The 21,290-nt window shown below is 29.0% G+C and overlaps 2 protein-coding genes across 3 annotated transcripts in view; one reads left to right on the top strand and one right to left on the bottom strand.

The window, feature by feature from the left end:
• The window catches only part of Sod2 (superoxide dismutase 2), an 11,550-nt gene extending 7,669 nt beyond the window's left edge, over nucleotides 1-3,881 (top strand). For both annotated transcript variants that reach the window (XM_014421948.3, XM_014421947.3), the window contains exons 3-5: nucleotides 1,007-1,120; nucleotides 1,215-1,394; nucleotides 3,604-3,881. In XM_014421948.3, the coding sequence (XP_014277434.1) occupies nucleotides 1,007-1,120; nucleotides 1,215-1,394; nucleotides 3,604-3,749 (440 nt within the window). In that variant the 3' untranslated portion in view covers nucleotides 3,750-3,881. The remainder of the gene's footprint in view (nucleotides 1-1,006; nucleotides 1,121-1,214; nucleotides 1,395-3,603) is intronic.
• An 880-nt stretch (nucleotides 3,882-4,761) lies between these two features.
• LOC106681573 (activating signal cointegrator 1 complex subunit 2) lies at nucleotides 4,762-20,771 on the bottom strand. The gene is made up of 15 exons (XM_014421932.3): nucleotides 20,481-20,771; nucleotides 20,309-20,386; nucleotides 18,699-18,859; nucleotides 15,696-15,882; nucleotides 14,602-14,799; nucleotides 14,312-14,511; nucleotides 13,995-14,174; nucleotides 13,683-13,838; nucleotides 12,051-12,165; nucleotides 11,845-11,961; nucleotides 10,442-10,573; nucleotides 10,266-10,369; nucleotides 8,957-9,133; nucleotides 7,207-7,424; nucleotides 4,762-5,030 (listed from the first exon to the last, which is right to left on the bottom strand). The coding sequence occupies exons 1-15, from the start codon at nucleotides 20,502-20,504 to the stop codon at nucleotides 4,891-4,893; spliced, it is 2,187 nt and encodes a 728-aa protein (XP_014277418.1). The 5' UTR covers nucleotides 20,505-20,771; the 3' UTR covers nucleotides 4,762-4,890.
• Between the last annotated feature and the right edge of the window lie 519 nt (nucleotides 20,772-21,290).

Raw genomic sequence — 21,290 nt, 5'->3', positions numbered from 1 at the left:
AAATATATCTAATTATTTTAATTATTTCTAATTATTTTAACTTAAAAGTTACTACATATTAATTTAAAAAAAAAACAAATTAATTCGAAACGATTTTAAGATCTCGGGTAAATTTGTTTTTCGGGCCCGGGTTGGATTTATATTTATAATTATAATTTATATTTTTAGTATAATTTTTTTTATTAAGGCTGAAGTATGTAGGACAAAGGCTGTTTTTCGGTTTTAAAAATATAAACATTTTTTGTACTGTTTCTATGACTATTTTTGTACTATCAAATTTTATTTTTTCAATGTTTCTCCTCAAATTTATGTATTTCTAATTATTTTAACTGCAACCTTAAAAGTCACTACTTATTAATTAAAAAAAAAATACATCTATTTGAAACGACTATGAAATATTGAGGTGTGAGTAAAAGGAATGGATTTGTGGAAAAAATACTTGTGGTTTATATCTGATTATGAATTATTTAGCCAAAAGATGTAGCCAATATATATGACTCTTAAATGTGGCAGTTAGTCCGCTGTCATTACTTGTACTATCAACATGTAATGGTTAACATAACAGTTGCTTAATTACATAACTTGAAATATCAACTATCACGCCACAGCTAATAACAGTACAATCAAGACCGTAACAGTCATTCAGCTACAGTTGTAACGATTCTCCAAGAACGGGTTAAGTGACAGTTATTTTTAGGTTGGGTGAATCTGCAACATTGCTATTAACACATGAGACATTCCTATTATGACAATGTCTAAAAGATTGTCGTTACCATGAAAAGCAGGTTTTAGGCCGTGTTAAATATCATAAAAGGGTTTATAGATAAAAAGCAATAGGTATCAGTGTTGTTCTTGTTTATACAGTATCCAAACACATAGCATGTTTTAGTTTTACTGAATAAAACAGTAATGAGATTCTTTACAATATGCTAAATTTTAAGATTTAATATACATTTTTTGTACCTTTAAATATGTTCATGTATATATACTTTTTTTTTTTATTTAGATGATATTTCTAAAGCAGTAAGTCTGCAGCCTGCCCTGAGATTCAATGGTGGTGGGCATATTAACCATTCCATATTTTGGAAAAACCTATCTCCAGATGGTGGAAAACCAAGTAGTAAGTTAATATTTATGAATAAATACTGAATTGTGTTTATTGATTTATTATTTTTACTATTCATGCCTAAAATATGGTGTCTTACTTATTATAGGCGAGTTATGTACAGCTTTGGATCGTGATTTTGGTGGCGTGGATAATTTTAGAACACAGTTACAAGCTTTGTCCAACGGCATCCAGGGTTCTGGATGGGGTTGGCTTGGCTACAACAAGGTAACTAAAAGGCTTCAGTTGGCAGCTTGCGCTAATCAAGATCCACTTCAACCAACTACAGGTTTGTCCTATATCCTCTTATCAATAATAATACAAGACTTTGAGAACCCTCAGGTCTGATAACAATAATACTTAATACAGTCCTTCAATTTACATATCAGTTGACCCCTAAAACACTTTCCCATCACATTACCAAATACCTTCCTTTTATTAATTCATCCTTTAATCCCCTGCCCAACCGTTTCTGGCATGGGGGGAGAGGGGGAGTGCGGCAGCAACTTTCAATGACTTTTCATATGACGTACCATAGTACAGGAGCCCAAGAAAAGAAAAAAAAACAGTTGTTTCATCCCAGTTTTTAATTACTTTAATGAAAACTATGTGTAATTACTATTCAAAATTGATGAATCTTGCCAAGTATAGGTATGGGGAATTCGTTTAAAAAAAATTAATTTTTCATTCGGAGCTCTGTATCTTTTATACTACCAATAAATCTAGAAAACCTAAGAGATCAACATTTAAAGTAGAGTAAATTTGCTGAAATATGAACCCTATTTACGTTCAATAGATCACAAGATATAGCTTTTTAAAAAGTAAAATTTCATAAAAATGCACTGAAAAATCAGAAGTTAGTGAATTTATTTTGATAAATTTATATCTCAATAACCGTTCAACGTACGGATAGTCTGCCAATGCTCAACGTACTATGAAGTATAATATATATAAATAGTTGACCATATAATTTCAAATTATGGAGATGGTCAGGGTTGCGGTCAAAAGAGACACAAAAATAGTTAATACTATAAAGTAGTTTATGACATGTATTCGCTAGGAGTTGTAGTTTTCATATTTGCTAAAATAGATTGGTTTATAGTTGTTCGGACAAAATTTCATGTGTAAAATTTATATTCATATGCAAATATAATAACTACTACTCCTACGAAGATGAACCTTATAAACTACCTTTAATTTGAGTGCTGGCAGACATCTGTACGTATTATGGTTTCTGAGATATATTTTTATATAAATCAAAATTTTTGTCCGAACTGTTAAAAATCAACATTTTTACAGTTGTTGAATATCATGAAAATTACTACCTCTATGGAAATAAACCTTTTAAACTACCTTATAGTAAATTAAACTAGCTTTAATTTGAATGCTAATAGACATCTGTACGTTGAATGGTTTTTGAGATAGATTTCTCAAAATAAATTTACTTACTGATTTCAATGCATTCTTTATGAAATGTAACAAAAAGCTCCATCTCTCGAACTATTGAACATAAAAATGTTTATTAGGGCTTATATTTTAGCTAATTTACTTTACTTTAAATGATGTTATTTTAGGTTTTCAAGTGTTATTGGTAGTTTTAAAGATATAGAGCTCCGAATAAAAAACTAATTTTTTTAAACGTATTCCCCCTCCTATACTTGGCAGACTCATCAATTTTGAATAGTTATTACACATACTTTTCATTAAAGTAATTAAAAACTGAGGTGAAATATATGCCTTTTTTTTCTCTCCATGGCTCTTGTACTGCCACATTTGAGAGTTGAGAGACCACATCTTCTTGCGTCGCTCGCTCTGAAAATGTACCACCTCGATTATACTTTTAGTTTTTTCTAGTTACTTTAGACCGCAGATAATTAAATTTCTCTATATTTCCTGTTATAGGGAGATAAATGCACATATATTCATCACACATATTCATGAGCATTGCTGCTACACAGACATCTGTGTCATATATTATAAGACATTAAATAAGTAAATATTTTCTTAGTTTTCCTTTCATTTCATCAATGCAGAACAGAGTTAGGCAAAATTAGCTATTTTTGAAACTAATAGCTACAATTGCCATGGATACAACATTTATTTATTAATGGTTCATTCATGAATAAGGGTCGTATCCATGGCAACTTAAAACATTAGTTTCAACTATAGCTGATTTTTGTGCTTCTCTCATACAGTGCGGTATTATCATCACTAAATTATTTTTAATCTTTGTGTTTTTTTTTTTTTTGTTTTTTTTTTAATTTCAGTTTTACTACTTTACGTTCCTATTCTTTATTTCTTTTTTCCAAGTGTTCCTTCACATATTACTAATTCATTAAAAACTTTTGCCATGATATCACCTACACCACCATTTCTGCTACTTCGATTTTTACCTTTGCTATTAATTGAAACTTTTTTTTTTTTAACAAGCTTATGAATTATTCTTATATTACATCATTTATTGTTGAATATTATCTTTTAATTTTTTTTTATTTCAGGTTTAATTCCCCTTTTCGGAATTGACGTATGGGAACACGCTTACTATCTGCAATACAGAAATGTCCGTGCGGATTATACAAAGAAAATTTTTGACATAATTAATTGGGTAGATGTCAGCGAACGTTTTAAGAAAGCCAGTTCTTAATTCGTAGTTATGTTAAATGCTTATGTTAAATAATTTTAGATTATAATATAAAGGCATATAGTATAAGAAAATTGAATTTAAAATTGTTATTATTTTGTTTTGTTTCTTTTTTAAATAAAAATTGAATTTTTATGTTTTAAATTCTTAAATTTAACCTGAATATCTAACATCAAGAAATGCAGCAGCTAAGTATGAACTGAGTGCATTGTACGGAGGCTTCTTGACGCTAGGAAGAGTATGGTAAGGAACAGGTACTTAACACCTTCACTGCCAACTGCGTGATTACTTTGGACAGCAAGTAAGACCCATCTTGTAGTTTGCGTAATACCACATATTACGAGTTGTCTTGTTTCAGCAGTCAATGTGTTAAACTATGAACAAATTAATGTTTTGAAATGGATATAACAGTAAGAACATGATGATTATTAATTGTTATATTTTGAAAAAAAAAATTACATAATAAATAAATTGTTTTATTTTTTAGTTTTTAACAGTACATAAAGGAGTCATTAGAAAGAATATTATAAAATCACTTAAGTAAATTTCAATTTTCAAGATTCTGAAAATCGAAGTTGTTCCACAAAACCAAACAAGATTATAAATAAAAATAAAGATTTATAAAAAAAAACTTATTTTTTAGTGGTGTTTTTCCCACTTAAGATAAACAAAAAAATTAACAAATAAATAACCGTATTGAACAGCATACATCTACATAGGTACAAGGTCATGAGAGGGGGAAACTCTTGAGAAAATGTAACAATAAATTACTTCATTAAAAGAAACAATCATTACTCGAATTTAACAAAGTATAACTTCATCAAATAACTTGAAGGAACATTTTATAAAATCACAGCCTTTATAATATAACTATTAACAGTCAGTTTTATTACAGAAAACACATAGCTTAAAGCTATCTCCTTACAGGCTAACCTTAAAATGAAATAATACAAAAGAGAAACTTAAATAAAGTTAGACTCCGGCCAATAAAAATAAAATATGCTCCTATGTACAATTAAGATTGTATAAAATTTCATTTCTTTAATAATGAACATATCAAAGTAACATGTAACATTTAATGTGTTCTTTATAAATAGGGACTATTCAACCTTTAAATGAAACCCACTGAGGTGACGGGCAAATGCTATGAAGGTATAAAACCTTGTGAACGCTTGAATTGGGCGCCTCTTTTCCTGTTGTGATTTCCTTGAGATGATTTGTGAACGTTTTTCTTGTGACGATTTTTCAATACATCGGCATCTTGTCCTTGACCTTTAGCCTGACCTGAGGGAACCAAATAATATCACCATTACCATTAATAAATATAATTTTTGTTATTAAAACCTTATTAAAAGTAAGTAAAAATAATTTTAAAAAAAGTTTTCAAACATCAGACACATATTGAAGCGGATATTGTTGCCGCCATGTATAACTAACTATAAAAGACTGTTTAGAAAAATAAATACTTTATAAATCTTTAATTTCATTTCTTATACTTTAAGAAATGAAATTAAAGATTTATAGAGTAAAATTACAAAATAACTAATGTGAAATAAATAACTATGAGAACGAAAAGTCAGAAAATTGTAGAAATAAATAGTTCAGCTAAATAAATGAGTGATGATGAAGATAAGAAAATAAAAATGACCTGTCGACGATAGGTAACAGTAGAAAATAATAAAAGGCTGAAAGTCAGAAATATAATAAGGATTTGTCGGAGAAAAAACACAAACATCATGGGTGTTTTAATAAATTGAATACTTGGAAATAAGTTATTTTTGTCAGTTTTGTGGTTAACAGAAGGAGATTAAGTAGTTAAATCTAGCAATATTTAAAAAGCACCTGAAATTGAAAAACGGCATGAAACCCTCCATGGTTGCCTTACTTATCGGACTTTTCAGAAAACTATAGCGAGTAGGTTGGTCGATTTATGAAATGTCACAATCTCACAAGAGGAGATAATAACATAAAATAAAAAGCAATCCGGACCCGCCCCGCTAAGACCCCCAAGGAGAGATGGTCATATATTACTTTTGAAATACTAGCTTAAAACGGGAAGAGGATACTTTAAGATAGTTAAATTGAGCAATATTTAAAAACCGCCTGAAATTGAAAAACAACATGAATATAACTACTTTAACTCGCTGTAAATACTTTCGGAGGGAAGTCGTTTGTCATGGTTAAGGACAGAAGTATTTTCAAAATCAAATGAATGGTTTAATGACGAGGAATGTTCAGAAGCAGTAAAGTTACAGAAGAGAAAGAATATTTGGGAAGTTAGAGAATGTATTGGTTTATGCGGTCTTTAAGTAGGTTATTAGTTTCGCCAAATAAGAGAGGTTGCAAGTAGGAGTACAACATGAGAACGGTATAGTAGAGGAATAGGATCTTTAAGAAGTGAGTAGATATAAGAAAGTTTGAAATATTAAATACAAATTATTAAATGCTTTCAATATCTATGTACAATAAGTAGATATTTATGTATTTTCATACAATCATTTTTTTTTTCTTTTCTTTTAGTATTATCGTAATATACCTTAAGATTTGATTTGTTATAGGATTTTTTTTTTCTACTTAGATACTTATTTATTATTATTTTTTCTACCTTTGATGTTAGATTTTATTTTATATTTGTAAATACATATATAAACAATGATTATTGCTTTAGTTAATTATTTTTAGTTCATTTGTGTTGGATTTTTCTTTTTATTGATCTCATAAGGAGTTAATCACACTATGATTTATGAGATGATATATGGGTTTTTTTTCTGTATTCTTTCCATTTTTACTTTATATATTCTGTTAAATGTTGTTGTTTATTTATGTTTTCTTCTCCAATTTATTATTATAGTTATATTCATGCTCTGTAAATTCATTTTTATTATGTATAATTTTATATTATAATCTAAGGCACTTAAATTTTATATTATCCCTCTTGTCAATGCCTGTAATATTATTCTAAAGGGACTAGTCGCAGAATAAACAAAGAATATTATTATTATTATTATATCGCTGGTAAAATTGACTTTTTTTAGGGTTGGTGGGTTCAAAAATGCATATACTAGATGTTTTGAGCGACAAAATACAAAATTCCTTTGATAGCGAATTATTTAGAACAATTATACTGACTTATAAACATCTAGTAAATCCATTTTGGATCCCACCAACACAACAAAGTCAATTTCACATAATTTACACTTGTGTCATTATTCTTCCATACCAGCGATATTATGTCCTTAAACCATGGTATAAAATTTAAAATCAAATACATTCTGACTAAATTTAAAAGGTCTTTTTTGCATCAATGAACATAGTAATAAAGTCAAGCTTTTTAAAGAACACATGACACTCAGCGCTTACTATAGCTATAGTTATTATTAATTCTTTTTTTAAATTTTCTTTAGCTTTATTAATTACAGTATGTATACTTCAGAATCGCTATAAAAACTTATCGACTTACCGACAACATTCCTTTGTTGGTTAAATCCACCTCTGTGGTACTTAGCTTCCCTTCGCCTTCGAACGTCTTCAGGATTTTCAACAAAAGGTATAAATTTCCTGTCCCTTGAATTTCCTGATACAGGTTCCGGTTCCTCGTCTCCTCCAGATTCTTCTTCTTGTTGGTTTCCTTTGGTATATCTTTCGAGTTGCTGTAAGACCCGGGGTGTGACAAATTTTCTGGAAAAAATAAATAGTTTTTCATATATACACAAAGTACTTGAAAGCAAAAAATCTAGAGCAGAGTATACACAAGTTTCACTTATCACCCTACTTACATCCCCAAGTTTTGAGGTCTCATGTTATAGCTATTTTTTTGTGATTAAAATAAAGAAAATAAAAGGAGAAAATTTTGAACAAAACATTTTTATTTTTCTTATGCTATAAAAATACATATTTAGAGTTCTTGAGATGAAAATAACGAATATTAACTTTTTTCCTGCAAAGAATACAATGATATAAGAAAGTTGTAAGCATGCGCTTGGAATCAGGAAAGATTGTGTGGTCTCAGCTTTTTGCAATTTTTACTTTTTCTCGTTTAGTTATTCATAAAATTCTTTAATATTTTTATTTATCCATTGTTTATTATTGTTAACAATTAGAACTTTTCTTTTTTCAAAATAACATAATTAAAGGTACTTCAGAGGAAGATTTTTATCAAAATTCGGAATTTAAGCCCTGTCAGACTATTTCATTGGACTGATATTAAAGGACAATTAATTTCTACTGATTCATTGGGTTTAATCAAAACCATTTAAGCTGTTTTGGAAAAAATTGATTCTATACGTTGGTTAATTTTAGCGAAAAAGTTGGTATCATGTCCCTGACATAAACCCCCAAAAGCATTTATTTGTTTAAAAACTTCATTTATAACTCTTCAACTTATTTATTTATTTGGTGTCAAAATTATAATCTATTCTTATTTTACATATATATTAAAAATATATTATATATTTATATATTATATAACAACCGTTGGCTGTTCAACCATTCGCTTTGAACAGCTCTGATGGAAGCCCTGCAAAGTGGGGCAAAACGTCGGAAAATAAATAGTTGTAAACTATTTTTGTTTCTCTTTTGACTGCAACCCTGACAATGGTCAGATGAAGATATTCTTATATATCAATTTTTATGGTCAACTATATAAACATATATACTATATCATATATATTATTTCTCTATAAGTACTTACTGAAAATATCAATTTTAAATGAGTCCATAAATTTAAAATAACACTTGTGTAGTAACCTCAATATTTGTGATAAATCATCGGGAAAGAGGAATATGAGAAATACTAGAGTGGGATGTAATCAGAGGATAAAATATATAGTATTAATAACAAAACAAAAAAGAAAGAATAAAAATACAAAGGAAAAAGAAAAACATACAAATTTAATGTAATTTAGTTACTAAAAATAATGTGTTGTAAATATTGAAGCAGTGTTTTTGTTTATATTATTTGTTTAGATTGTTTTTTAAGATAGATTTGTATGCTTTGCTATTTGGGCATTATTGCTTACTGTCAATAAAGCATTTCTTTCTCTCTACTATCTGTGTAGTGAGGGAGTCTTAAACACATTTTTCTCTAAAGTTGGTCATTTCAGACTTTGATGAGTTAAAAAGTTTTTATTTCACCTTCAGATTCATGTTATCAACTGTAATAAGAATAATAAAACATAAAAAATTAAGAAATTTCAAGAAAGCAGACTAACCTTTCATCTTCACCTTCCTGTTCTATTGGATCGATGATATCGTCATATGTATCATCGTACTCATCCTCATATACATCATCTAATGTTTCAACAATGCCAAGCTCAGAAAACTTAGTACGCAATTCTTCTCGGAAAGATTTATCATCCAAAATTTCAAGAGCGTCTTTGGCTTCTTTCCTGAATAATACAAACAATACAAAATGAAATAGATATTAAATTTGAAGAATATAATTTATATCATAAAAAGATGGTCAGGTTCAAGAAAAACAATTAAGAAAAAATATATTAAATAAGTATATATTAAAAATATTAATGGCCAATCTTTTAACAAACAGTGGAGGTTTTCATTATTTATTTATTGATTTAGTCCACCTCTACCCCTAAGGGTCGTTGGGGGACCAAATGGCAATCACTATATTCTGTTATAGTATTTAGTAGCTTTAAAAAAAACCATCAGTTTCTCAATTTCATTTTCTTAGTCTTGAAGGATCTCATCCAGGCTTGTTCCTATGATGAGTTGTTTCCTCAGAGTAGCGAAGAGGGGGCAATCATATAGCACATATTTCACCATTCTAATGACTTCGCAGTCTACACACGTTGGTGGTTCTAGACCACATCACAAGTAGTCATGTGAAAATTCACAGTGTCCAATATGGAGATGGCTGAGAATGACCTCTTCTCACCTTGACTTTCTACTGAAAGTATTCCGCTGAGTGCAATCTTTTTTAACTTCCATAGCTTAGCACCGCTTCTTTTCCCATGTAGGTTCCTCTTTTGATATTAATTTTTTGTCTACTTCATTTTAGTAGTATAAGTTTTTTTTTTTGTTGTTAATTACCATTTCCAAACCAGAAATGTATATTAATCACCAGCACATTATTTATCTTCGAGGAGAAAAGTCTTTACTGAGGCTCTCAACACAGGTATCATTATATAATTATAGCAATGCTAAGGTTTAATGGTAATCACAAGTTAGATGTCGATAAAAAATAAGAAATAAAATAAAAGTAATGAAGCTATTGAACTGTACAAAGTAATGAATGATGGAACACCTCCACCAATTTAAACGGCCCTGAACCTGAAAATGACCTGCAATATGGTTCAAAACATTGGCCATTAATAAATAGTTGACATTATTTTGTTGACAATAGTTGTTTTATTTGACTGCAACCCTGATCATCTTCTTCAAATAATATATTATCTTTCTAATCTAATGCCAATATAAAATAGTCCCATGTTACCGAATGTCTAATGCATTTATTGACAATAAAATGTACTAATTAAAGTTGCGACTGACTAAAATAATTACCTTTTTCCCTTATGTATTCTAGAAGTGTCTACGTAATCTCTACTCATGACATCAAATTCATCATTGTCGAAAACATTCACTCTGTGAGCAATAACGTCGGGTTTCTGAAATTAAATTTATAATTTTATTCAATTGGTCAAGTCATTAGAACAAAGTGTTATTCAAGAGATACATACCCCTGAAGTACCCGGCTCAGGAGGGATTATTGGAAGTGAGTGATCAAGTTCTTGAAGGCTTGGAGGAAGTGAATCCTCCAGTACACCATTGATCACATCAGAAGATTTGAAGTTGTAATGTTCTAAACATTTCTGAAATAATAAATAAAAAAAAAAACATTAGGGGTATTCATATTACTTAGTTTAACAAATTAAGTGTCTTAAATGGAGAAATATTTCCTTCTTCTAGCATATTAAAACGATATGACATTTAACATGATTGAGAGTCTGTTAATAGGTTTGCTAAATGGAGAATAACGTTATACAACAGACCAGCTGAGCTCCACACCATTTTGTCTGTTGTCATTTTGATACATTAGTTGCTTGTAGTTTGTGTTGTTTTTGTTTTGGACGTCTTGAAACTATAAAAAAAAATTAGGAGAGGAAACAAGGAAAAAGTTAGGTGGAGGAAAGGTGTGACAAAACTGTTGGAGATTTTATTATATTTTTTATATAAGCACGACAGATCGTGGAGGTCCAAGGCTATGTGTGATGTACTATGGAAATAGTTTACGCATTTCTTGACGTGGTTTTCATAGGGTGGGTTTGTCACTCCCACGCCTATTTTTGTGAGTGTCACCCATAGGCTAGGGAGGAGGTTGTGAGTGAGTATTATATAATAATAGGCTTGAAAAAATTCCAGATAGGGCTGGGGCTCAAACTCACAACCTTTGGGTTGGTAGACAGGCACATTACCACGCAACTACCGTTACCCCCTTTTATTATCTCATAAAAATTACAAGGTTACAAAACAAGTTTCCCAGCAAATCTGCAAGAAGCTCCTATATATTTAACATATAACATGGACTTTAAATTAGGCTGCTCAAAATCCGATACTTATAACATTTAGTAAGTTAAATCTTTCTAGTTTCAACACATCATGAATACCCCTATTATTAGCAGAAGGTAGGGTAAAATGGGAAACATGGGATAAAACAGAGAAGCGCTACACTATGATACTTATCTCTAGAGGATTTCCTCAGCAGGAATCTCTAACATCAACTTTATCAGTGGATGGATAATTTCATAGTTTAATAAATGATAAAGAAAAGTCTAAATATTAATAAATAATAAATTAATAAAAATTTAATCTGTACTGCTACAACCCATGAAGGGTCAAAGTGCAGAAACTTTGTTAGGAAGTGCTATTACTAGACCAACGGTCGTGCAAGGAGGTGATTTGGTGAGAGTCATAGGGTTGACTCACGGCTACAGTGAAACAGAAATTATTTTCTGCCAAAGCCAGATTTGAACTCGAGTCCTGGGAGTTAGAAGCACAGTGCCTTACCAATGAGCAGCCCACGACCACAAAATAAATAATAATATTAGGAATAAATAAAGAAAAAATTATAAATTTTATTCACCATGATGAATCCTTCTCCCAGATGTGGTAAAATATCTTTTACTTCTGTTATCAATGAATCTTTTTCAATATCTGACAAATTTACTCCATTAGTAATAACTGTTTCACTTTTATTTTCCTGTTAACAAATAAAGTGCAAAACAATGTTATTAATTTTAAAATATATTAAATCACAATTTTGAATTTACTCTATTTAAATTTTCTTACTTCAAGTGATGGGGAACTTTCATGCATCCGATCAACAATTTCTGGCGGTGTTTTACTAGCACACACAGAATTAGCACGCAGCAGCTCGATAACAGAATCACATTCTGCTTTGTTTCTATCTTTATCTTAAGAAAAACAATTATTCTGTTTATAATGTATAAACAGAAAAAAAGACAGTCCCTGTTTTACATCACACTGATTTTGAGAGAGAATGGAAAGGCACTTCCTTAGAAAGAATAGACATCTCCTCCAAATAGAGGAGTCAGATGTGTTGGAATGATACTGATTGTAACACACAGATAATTTTTGTGTGAAAAACTTGTTTTCATATTTTGAACACTTAAATTAATTGGTATAACAAAGCCTCAAGTATCAAATGTTTATATTTATTATAAACAACAAAAAATTATCCCCACAAGTGAATTATCAGGAGTGTACTTGATTAATAAAATCTTTTGTAAATTAGAAAAAATATATTTTCTTTTAAAAATAAAAAATGAACACAAACTTTTATCTTCGAGTATCTTAAAGAAAGAGAGAAAAGCTTTATTTTACAAGCAGTGCTGCCTAAATATATTTGGGTGCTACATGACACAGTATATTGATCTATCAATTATTTTTTAAATTTTAATTATAATTTTTCCCCTTTAGGTTTTTTTTAAATAATAGTAACTAAGCGTTGTAATAAATAAATTAATGTCTGTTCAAACTACTTTATTAATGAAATATAAATATTAAATGTTTTTTAAGTTATTTCCTCAGGCATTATGGCAGGCTTAGCATCTTTCTTCTACAGCTGTAATGGCCGAACAGCACTTGATGTATTATTGTCACACTATCTAGATCTGATGCCAAAGAAATTTTTAGTTTGTGGTGACATTAAACAAGAAGTTTGCACAAGTTCGATCAATTACCACAATTCTTTATAAAGAAGGTAAATAGAAACTTGCGATTTAAAACTTTATTTTAAACAAAAAGAGGAGACTTAAATTAGTCAAATTGAGTAACATTAAAAAAATGGCTAAAACTGGAAAATGGCATGACATCAATAATAAGTAGTTCACATTTCAGTAATATAGTAGTAGGAACACACATTAATTTATTTATTAAACTAAATAATTCCAAACAATCCAAATCTTTAGACGTGAATATCTCCTAAACAAACCTAGCTTCCTTTTAGTTTGTATAACTAAGCCATATTAAATCTGTTTTTTCTTTTTGTTCCTCTGTCTTTTTTTTATTTCATTCTTAACTGTGTCTAATTTATATTTTCTATTCCACTTTCATATTTCTCTCTTCCAGTGATCCATCACAAATAATCAACTTAATATACAAGTTTTATTTAAATTTAATGACTAACCAAATGTCAAATTACAATATGACAAAAGAAAAATGAAGATAAGAATAAATGAAAATTTAGAAATAAGTAAAAATAATAATAAATTAAAATACTATAGTAATAAGTAAAAACCAAAAAAATTAAAAATATCCCTCACAGATGTCGATATGATACCACAATCAATGGCCTCCTTAATCTTTCATAAGTTATCGTCGGGTTTAAAACATTTCAAGTAAAAATATATAAGATATCTTCATAAAAATTTTAAAAAATTGCAAATATTGAAAGGATACGCATCCAAAGAAACTTGAGAGAGAATGCTTAAATCTTGCTCCAGTGGATACATTTTCTCATAATCGACAATAAAAATTTTAGAAGCTAAACTTTCCTTTACAACATTTAAAAAGCTTTCTGTATTATATTTTAATAATTCCTCAGGAAATGTAGTCCTAGAAAAAAACAATCAATATTATATCATACTATAGATACATATATATATGCACATAAAAAAAGTTACAAATAGATATAAAAAAGTAATAAAATATCTAAATATATATATATTGAATTAAATTTTGCAAGACTATATACAAATAAGATAGCTGTACCTGTTTTCAATAATGACATTCAAAGATGACTCAATCACAAGATAAAACAACTTTATGAAGTAAATTCGCGCTTGATTTACAGTAAACAATAGAGATTCATAAGGCGCAGTTTTTTCTCCAAACAATTCTTGCATAAATTTAATTACTGTGGGAAAAACTTTTTCATAAAACTGAGCCAACCTGGAAAAAAATAAAAAAATACTAGGACTAAAAGCTAGCAATAATCCTTACGATAAAATAACTATTTTATACAATGAAATAAAATTTTAAAACCAATAAAATAGAAATAGGAACCATTGGATGGAGGCAATACTTACGATACTTCAAAACGATGTAAATGCAAAATCATTGCTCCTTCAGGATAAGCATCAATAAAACTAAACAATGTAGCTGCTATATCTAAGACATAAAATGTTATATCATACAATTCTGAAATACTCATTTTTTTGTTGCTATTAAGCGTAACATCAATTTTGACAACACTCATGGAAAACCTTTCCTCTATCGAACTTAACACCTATAGGGAAAGACAATTTTTATTAAAACAATATATTGATGTATAAATTAAACTATTTGAATTTCTCATTTAGTAATAGAGTTCACTCACATTTTTTAAATGCTGAACAGAATTATCAAGATCATCTTTATACAATGGTTGAAGGGAAAAAATATTTGATATAATATGGTTCACTTCATCCTTATTGTGGTTACCGAACACAACACATATATCAAATAAAATTGGGAGTGATATAATAGTATTGTTATAGAGCAAGTCACTGAATTTCGCCTTACCAATCCATGCATCCTATAAAAGATGAAAAAAATGAATTAGAATAAACAGCAAGACATGGTGGAAATAAGTAAAACTTAATTTGGAAGACCGCTGATTGATTGATTGTTTTGTTTTGTTTATTGGCACGACAAACCGTGGAGGTCCAAGGCCTCGCGCGTTGTACTTAGAAAATTCATCGCGCTTTTCTTGACATGGTTTTCATAGGGTGTGTCCGTCACTCCCATGCCTATTTTCATGAGTGCCACCCTATTGGCTAACGGACCTCACAAATATCTGGGGGAGGTTGTGAGTGAGTATTATATAGTTATAAGCTTGAAAAAATTCGGGATAGGGCCGGGGACTCGAACTCGCAATCTATGGGTTGGCAGACAGGCACGTTACCACACTGCCACCGTCACCTCCATGATTGATCAACTGCATGTAATATATAAAAGGAAGGCGGTATGAGTGTGGTCAGAAAAACTCAAATAGTAATTGTACTATTTTTTGTCAGTCAACATTTCACACTACTTTGCAGAGCTTCATCAGCGTTAAACATTATATACATTTAGCAGTTAAATAAATTTTGAAATGTGTCATTTAAAGCTCAATGCTAAAGACAACAGTTACTTTAGAGCATCCTATTACTATTTTTATCTTTGCTAATTTACGCTAGTTTCAATTATCACTTGGCACTAATATGTTAACTCAGCTTATCTTAAATAAGGAATAAAAGCTACAAGCTTCACCATTTAATGATAAATTGAAAAAAAAAAATTAAAAACTAAAATAATACAACAAAGTAAGAGAATACATAGAGAACATGAAAATTTCATTAAAACAAAACTAATAGCAATTCATGCAGTTTTCGAATACTCCTAAATACAATTTATCAAATCTACTTTCATGGGATATCAACGGGCACTTACCTCAGATTCAATTTGGGTAGTAGCACGGCATATTACACAAAATACTAGGTGTGATATTTCATTGTATCTCTGCTTGATTTCACTATCGTCTGGTAGATTATGAATAGCAAAGAATGGATATGCTTCTTGAAGGAATGAAATAATTGAATCCCATGTCTTTTTTCCGTACACAATTTGCGACCAAAACCTTTAAAAGAAAATAATGAAAGGAATCACAAAGTATGAAACGGACGATTAGACATATCACTGCTGTTGTAAGGAGACAGTGTTAAAATTTTTACATTTTAAACATAATAATATTTCAACTGTTTCTGAAGTTTTTATTTTATTTTGAGGCTTAGTAACTCAAGTAATACACTATTTGATCCTTCCCTTAAACTAAAAAAAAATAATTTATTCCTACTGAAATTTTTTGAGTTGTCAATCCACTCAGGTTTGTGTAGAGGTGGACAGTACTCAATCACTTTTCATAATTTTAATACTTTTCAAGTAAAAAGTACTATTTGTACTCTAGTAGTAGTAGTAGTAAAGTACTATTAGTACTCAGCCCTTCCAGTGAGTACTTTTAAAAGTACTCATGCAGAATTGGTCAAACGTAAATCAAGCAGTCAGTCCTCCACTTACAACCACCTCTATACTTATGATTAAACAAAAAAAAATATATAATTTTTTTTATTTGTCATTTTGTTATCAGATATGCTAAAGTAGAACTCTGGAATCAGAGGACCCTTCTGAGACACACTCAGCATCTATAAAATGAGTACTCATAATTTGGGAGCAACCCTGGTGGATGAGCATGATCTTGACAAAACCACCTCCTAGCATAACCATGGTCTAAAAACAGTACTTCCCTTACCAGCTACTGAATCTAAGAGATCCCTCATGGGCTGTAGTGGCCTGGTTTTTTTAAGTTTGGCTTACATTCATACAAAAATATATATATACAGAATGTTTATTTTAAATAAAGTTTATGGTGTTATCATTTAGATTTTTTTTTTAAGTAATAACAAAGATATAAAATCATTTTAAATTCACATTTTGAATTGGAAAAAACAAAAACATGACTAAATTACAGTCAAATATACCAATCACTAACTAATAAATATACCAATCGTAAAGAAAATAAAAAAAAAAAAAAAAAATCTCTGACTGGTTTCTTACTTTAATGAATATTATATTTTCTTAGTATGAAGACGATGGTCAGAGGTGAGGTCAAAAAAAAAGAACAAAAGTAGATAACAACTATTTATCTTCCGACGTTTCACCCCACTTTGTAGAGATTCATCAGGGCTGTTCAAGTTGAGAGCTTTTGAAACTTTTAATTTCAAAAAAAGTTTCAATGCAAATAAATAGTTGTTATCCTTTTTGACCTCACCTGTGACCATCTTCCCAATAATTTGAAATAATAAAGTCAATTATTGATAAATATAATATTAATTTTTCTTGATTAAATAACTGCCTAAGAATTTTCTTATCTCTAATTAGCAACCTTGATTGATTATATTTGAATAAATGTAATTGTGGGTATATGTATATGTCTCTAAATACTTCAAAGGATATACTTATATATTAATTTATATTATATTCTTATATCATTTAGCTGTATTGCATCTTTAGATCTCCTTCAGTTTTAATGATTTATAGTTTCATTGTATTATTTATATTAAAAGGAAGATGTTCTGGGTGCAGTAAAAAAAAAAACAACTCAAATTGTCATAAAACTACTTAATATGAGCCAACCTTTTCTTTCATTTATCTTGTACATTGCTTTAAAAAGTATACATATTATGTTATATGTTATGCATGTACATATGTAATATTATATTATTTTTTGTGTGTGCTGTGTGTGTGTGTATATATATATATATTGAATTATTTAAAAACAAAAATAATTTAAATTATATTAATTAGAGTTCTACTACTGGGTAGTTTCTCTACATCCTGTATCATATCATTATGTCATTATGATCAAATTTACTGGTTGTATTTTTTTATACAGTTGTAAATATCAACAAATAAATTAAAAAAAAAAAAAAAATTATATTAACTGAATGTTGTTATGCTGTTACTATCGTTACACTGTATTTATTGGGTTCCAATGGACACATTACATAACTAACACATTTGACTACAAAATTTTATTGACTCAATATTAAAACAAAATTTTATTGACTCAATATTAAAACAAAATTAAATGTTAAAAATTATTACCAGAAAATTATCAGAATATTTGACTACAGGAGAAAGTATTGGTTATTTATGTAAGAGCTGTATTATATAAATTCTAAAAATTCAAGCATATAAATTATTGTATCCTTCAAAATACCCCAATAATTAAAACTGTAATAAACCCACATTTCATTCTATGTTTATTATTTGTGTATGTAATTTTGGCACCGATCGATAGATGTTGTTATCTGGTTGGACCACATTGAATGTGAATAAACTGAATAAATTTTTTAAAAAATATGGTATAAGAGACAAGCCGTGATAAAGTAAATATAAGGGATATATAAATATAAATATATATAAGGATATATAAATATTATAAGGATATATAAATATAAAGGCTATAATACAGATCAAGTTTGTTGTAGTTTTGTTATTCTCAATTTTTAAAGGTGTTCATGACAGTTGAATGATTACCTATAAATTACAAGAAATGAACAATACCACAGGATTAGATCACTTTATATAGACAATTTTAAAACTAATTACAACGGAGACAAAACGAGCCATAGTAAATATATATTAATTTTTCATATCATTTCTTTACAAATGTTAATAAATTAGATTTGAAATATCATGATTTGGTATAGACAAATATATTAAAAAGTAGAATCTAATCAAATGGTTTAAAATCAATAGTTAAAACTATCTACCACAACCATATCAGATAAACAAATGACCTTCAGATGAAATGGATACTATTTTTAGAGGAAATTAATAATACTTTGACTAATACAATGTAGATCTTGAATTATACAACTAAATAAATATTACCTATGATGGGGCAATGCTAATAACCACTGTAAATTAGCCGTGAATATTTCCATTTTATGAAACCATTCTCCTTTAGCACCAATCGGGAATGAACCATTTTCATTCATAGCTGGCGGTACAAAAAATGAAACCATGGGTCTATCACCAGCAAAATGAGAACTCTAAAAATAAAATACAAAAATGACACAAGGTGGTGTAAATATCATTTCATTCAAGTAAATATTCATATTTTACACTGATAATTAACCATATGGAATAGAAAGGTGTCAGTTAGAAATGTCATTTAAAAAAGTATAAACTATTTTTTTAAATGTTATTACTCACAGCTACTAGGACCATATCCTCCATAATAAAAATTTATGTTTATACACTTATAAAATATGACCATTGAGTAGTGAAATTTGGATCAAACTGGAAAGATAGTTTGGTAACAGTTCCCATGTACAACTCTAACAATGCAGGTAGACTTGTACTACAATCATACAAGATGTTCTATTGTAGCGGATGATAACCTATGCTATTAATAATACTATTTAAACAGTTATCAACTTCCACTCACAAAATAGATTAATGAACTTAGAGTAGTTCTTTTTCAGTGGGCCTAAATTCACAAAAATACAAATTATTTTATAGTGTCAACTTATGACAAACAAAATAGATGAATGTTATCTCATAGCACACAAGTGAGAACACACAATGTTGGAGTAGTAGTTGGAAACTATAAAGCTAATGTTTGCTTTACTAAAACTTTCATTAGTTTAAATACTCACTATTGTTTGAATGGGGGAATAATGTCCCTACAAAAAAAAAAAAATCATTGAAATCACAATTACTAACAAAGTTATGGACAAGCTGAACATTTTGCTAACATTTTATAACAGAATTTATTGCCAAGATACAAAAATTATAATATTTAATTGCAACTAAATTGATATCAAACTTTCAATTTTGTTCATTCAATTTATATATTGTACATACTCAAACCTAGGAAAAGCGAAGCATTGTTGGGTCAGCTAGTAAATAATAACACGGGTAGAGGATGGTCGAGGGTGTGGTCAGCAAAGATACACAAATAACCAAAACCTATTTATTTTTATCAACGTTTCAACCTGAATTTCAGGCCTTCATCAGGGTGACTTAATCACTGAATTACTTTAGACATCTCCGCCTGAATCACCCTAATGAACACCTGAAATTCAGGTCGAAATGTTGGTACAAATAAATAAGTATTGTTTACTTGTGAATTTCATATACATCAACGATCAACTAATAACACCTCAAATAATAAAATGAATAATGTGACATAAAGATGAGAATATTTCAATAATATTGTTTCAAATCATCAAATATATCAGTGTTCAGAAAGCAAATAAGTGTACTAATTCTACACAGGAAACCTAAATTTTCATTTCTTGTTTTGAGAATAGTTTATCAGTTAAGATAACTGAATGTTATGTTAAAAAGATATTTAACAAATACAAAGAGAATGTAACAAGAATACATATAATATATACATATTATATATTAATTATACCATAATTAGAATGAACTGATGAAATATTGTATCATTAAATTAGAAACCATCAAATAAAATATTTCAAAGAACTTACCAATGCAGGTATCTTCTTCTGAATTCCATCTTCACTTACTAAAATAGACAACTCTTCCAGCGGTTTTTTATCAGGATTCTAATAACAAAATCATAATATACAGTGTTAAATCACAGAACAGTTTAGTTCAAGCATGAACAAGTACTAACGCAATCCTTGAACAATTACTTACAAATTTTTCTCTCGGATTTGTCATATTATAGTCTTATTCATTCATCAACAATATTTAAAAATGAGAGATCATTAAAATCACAAACAAATATAATTAGAAAGTCGAATGTAAAATTGGATAAGGGTATTACTATAGTATTTAAAGCTAATAATACTTTAAATGGTTATGTCAACGTAATTTAAAAAATATCAAACTATTCTATAATACGAATAACTAAGGTAATCTGGGATATCACAAATAGCCGTCACAGTCAAAATGCCGTTCGTTATTACAGGTTGATAAGAGGTTACGCTTATGTAGGAACGGGATATCGATATTTTAATAATATCGATACTTTGTAACTGATAATATTGGAATATTGATATTTTTCCTCAATACAGATATTCTTTATTTATTCATTAAAATTTACAACTGTATACATAAAATACAATAATTATATGTGATAAATGTTTCAAAACACATGATAATCCATAATGGTGGATCATCACTTAAAATTAGAAGATCCCGTAGCCATCTTCTTTTCAGATGCCTCGGAGGATTATCAAGGACTGTTAAAGATGAGAGATTAAGAATTAATGGGTTTGGGTAGGCAAGGATTTATAATAAAAGGAGGTATATATATTTCGTTCCAAATCTGCAACAAATGGGATGTAAAGGTTTTTATGGATGATTTTATTGGTGGTGTTTTAATATAATATATAATAGGGGTATTCATGATCTATGTTAAAGCGTGTTAAATGGAAAAACTCGTGTTAAATCGAAAAAAATTGCCTTCTTTTGTCGTGGTAAAACGAAATAACATTTAACATG

Source organism: Halyomorpha halys, unplaced genomic scaffold (genome assembly GCF_000696795.3).
Source record: "Halyomorpha halys isolate HHAL.00 unplaced genomic scaffold, Hhal_1.1 Scaffold349.1, whole genome shotgun sequence".
In the NCBI taxonomy this organism is placed as follows: Eukaryota; Metazoa; Arthropoda; class Insecta; order Hemiptera; family Pentatomidae; genus Halyomorpha; species Halyomorpha halys.
Note: the sequence above shows the minus strand (reverse complement) of the source record. Positions and strands in the feature narration are given on the sequence as shown.

What these genes read in the sequence shown, in the direction of transcription:
- LOC106681573 (XM_014421932.3), bottom strand. Translation starts at nt 20,504, where the DNA reads ATGACAAATCCGAGAGAAAAATTT. An exon ending in CAAATCCGAGAGAAAAATTT is followed by an intron (nt 20,387 to 20,480) that starts GTAAGTAATTGT and finishes TTTTGTTATTAG; the next exon opens with AATCCTGATAAAAAACCGCT. An exon ending in CAGGAAGGTGAAGATGAAAG is followed by an intron (nt 7,425 to 8,956) that starts GTTAGTCTGCTT and finishes TATTTTTTCCAG; the next exon opens with AAAATTTGTCACACCCCGGG.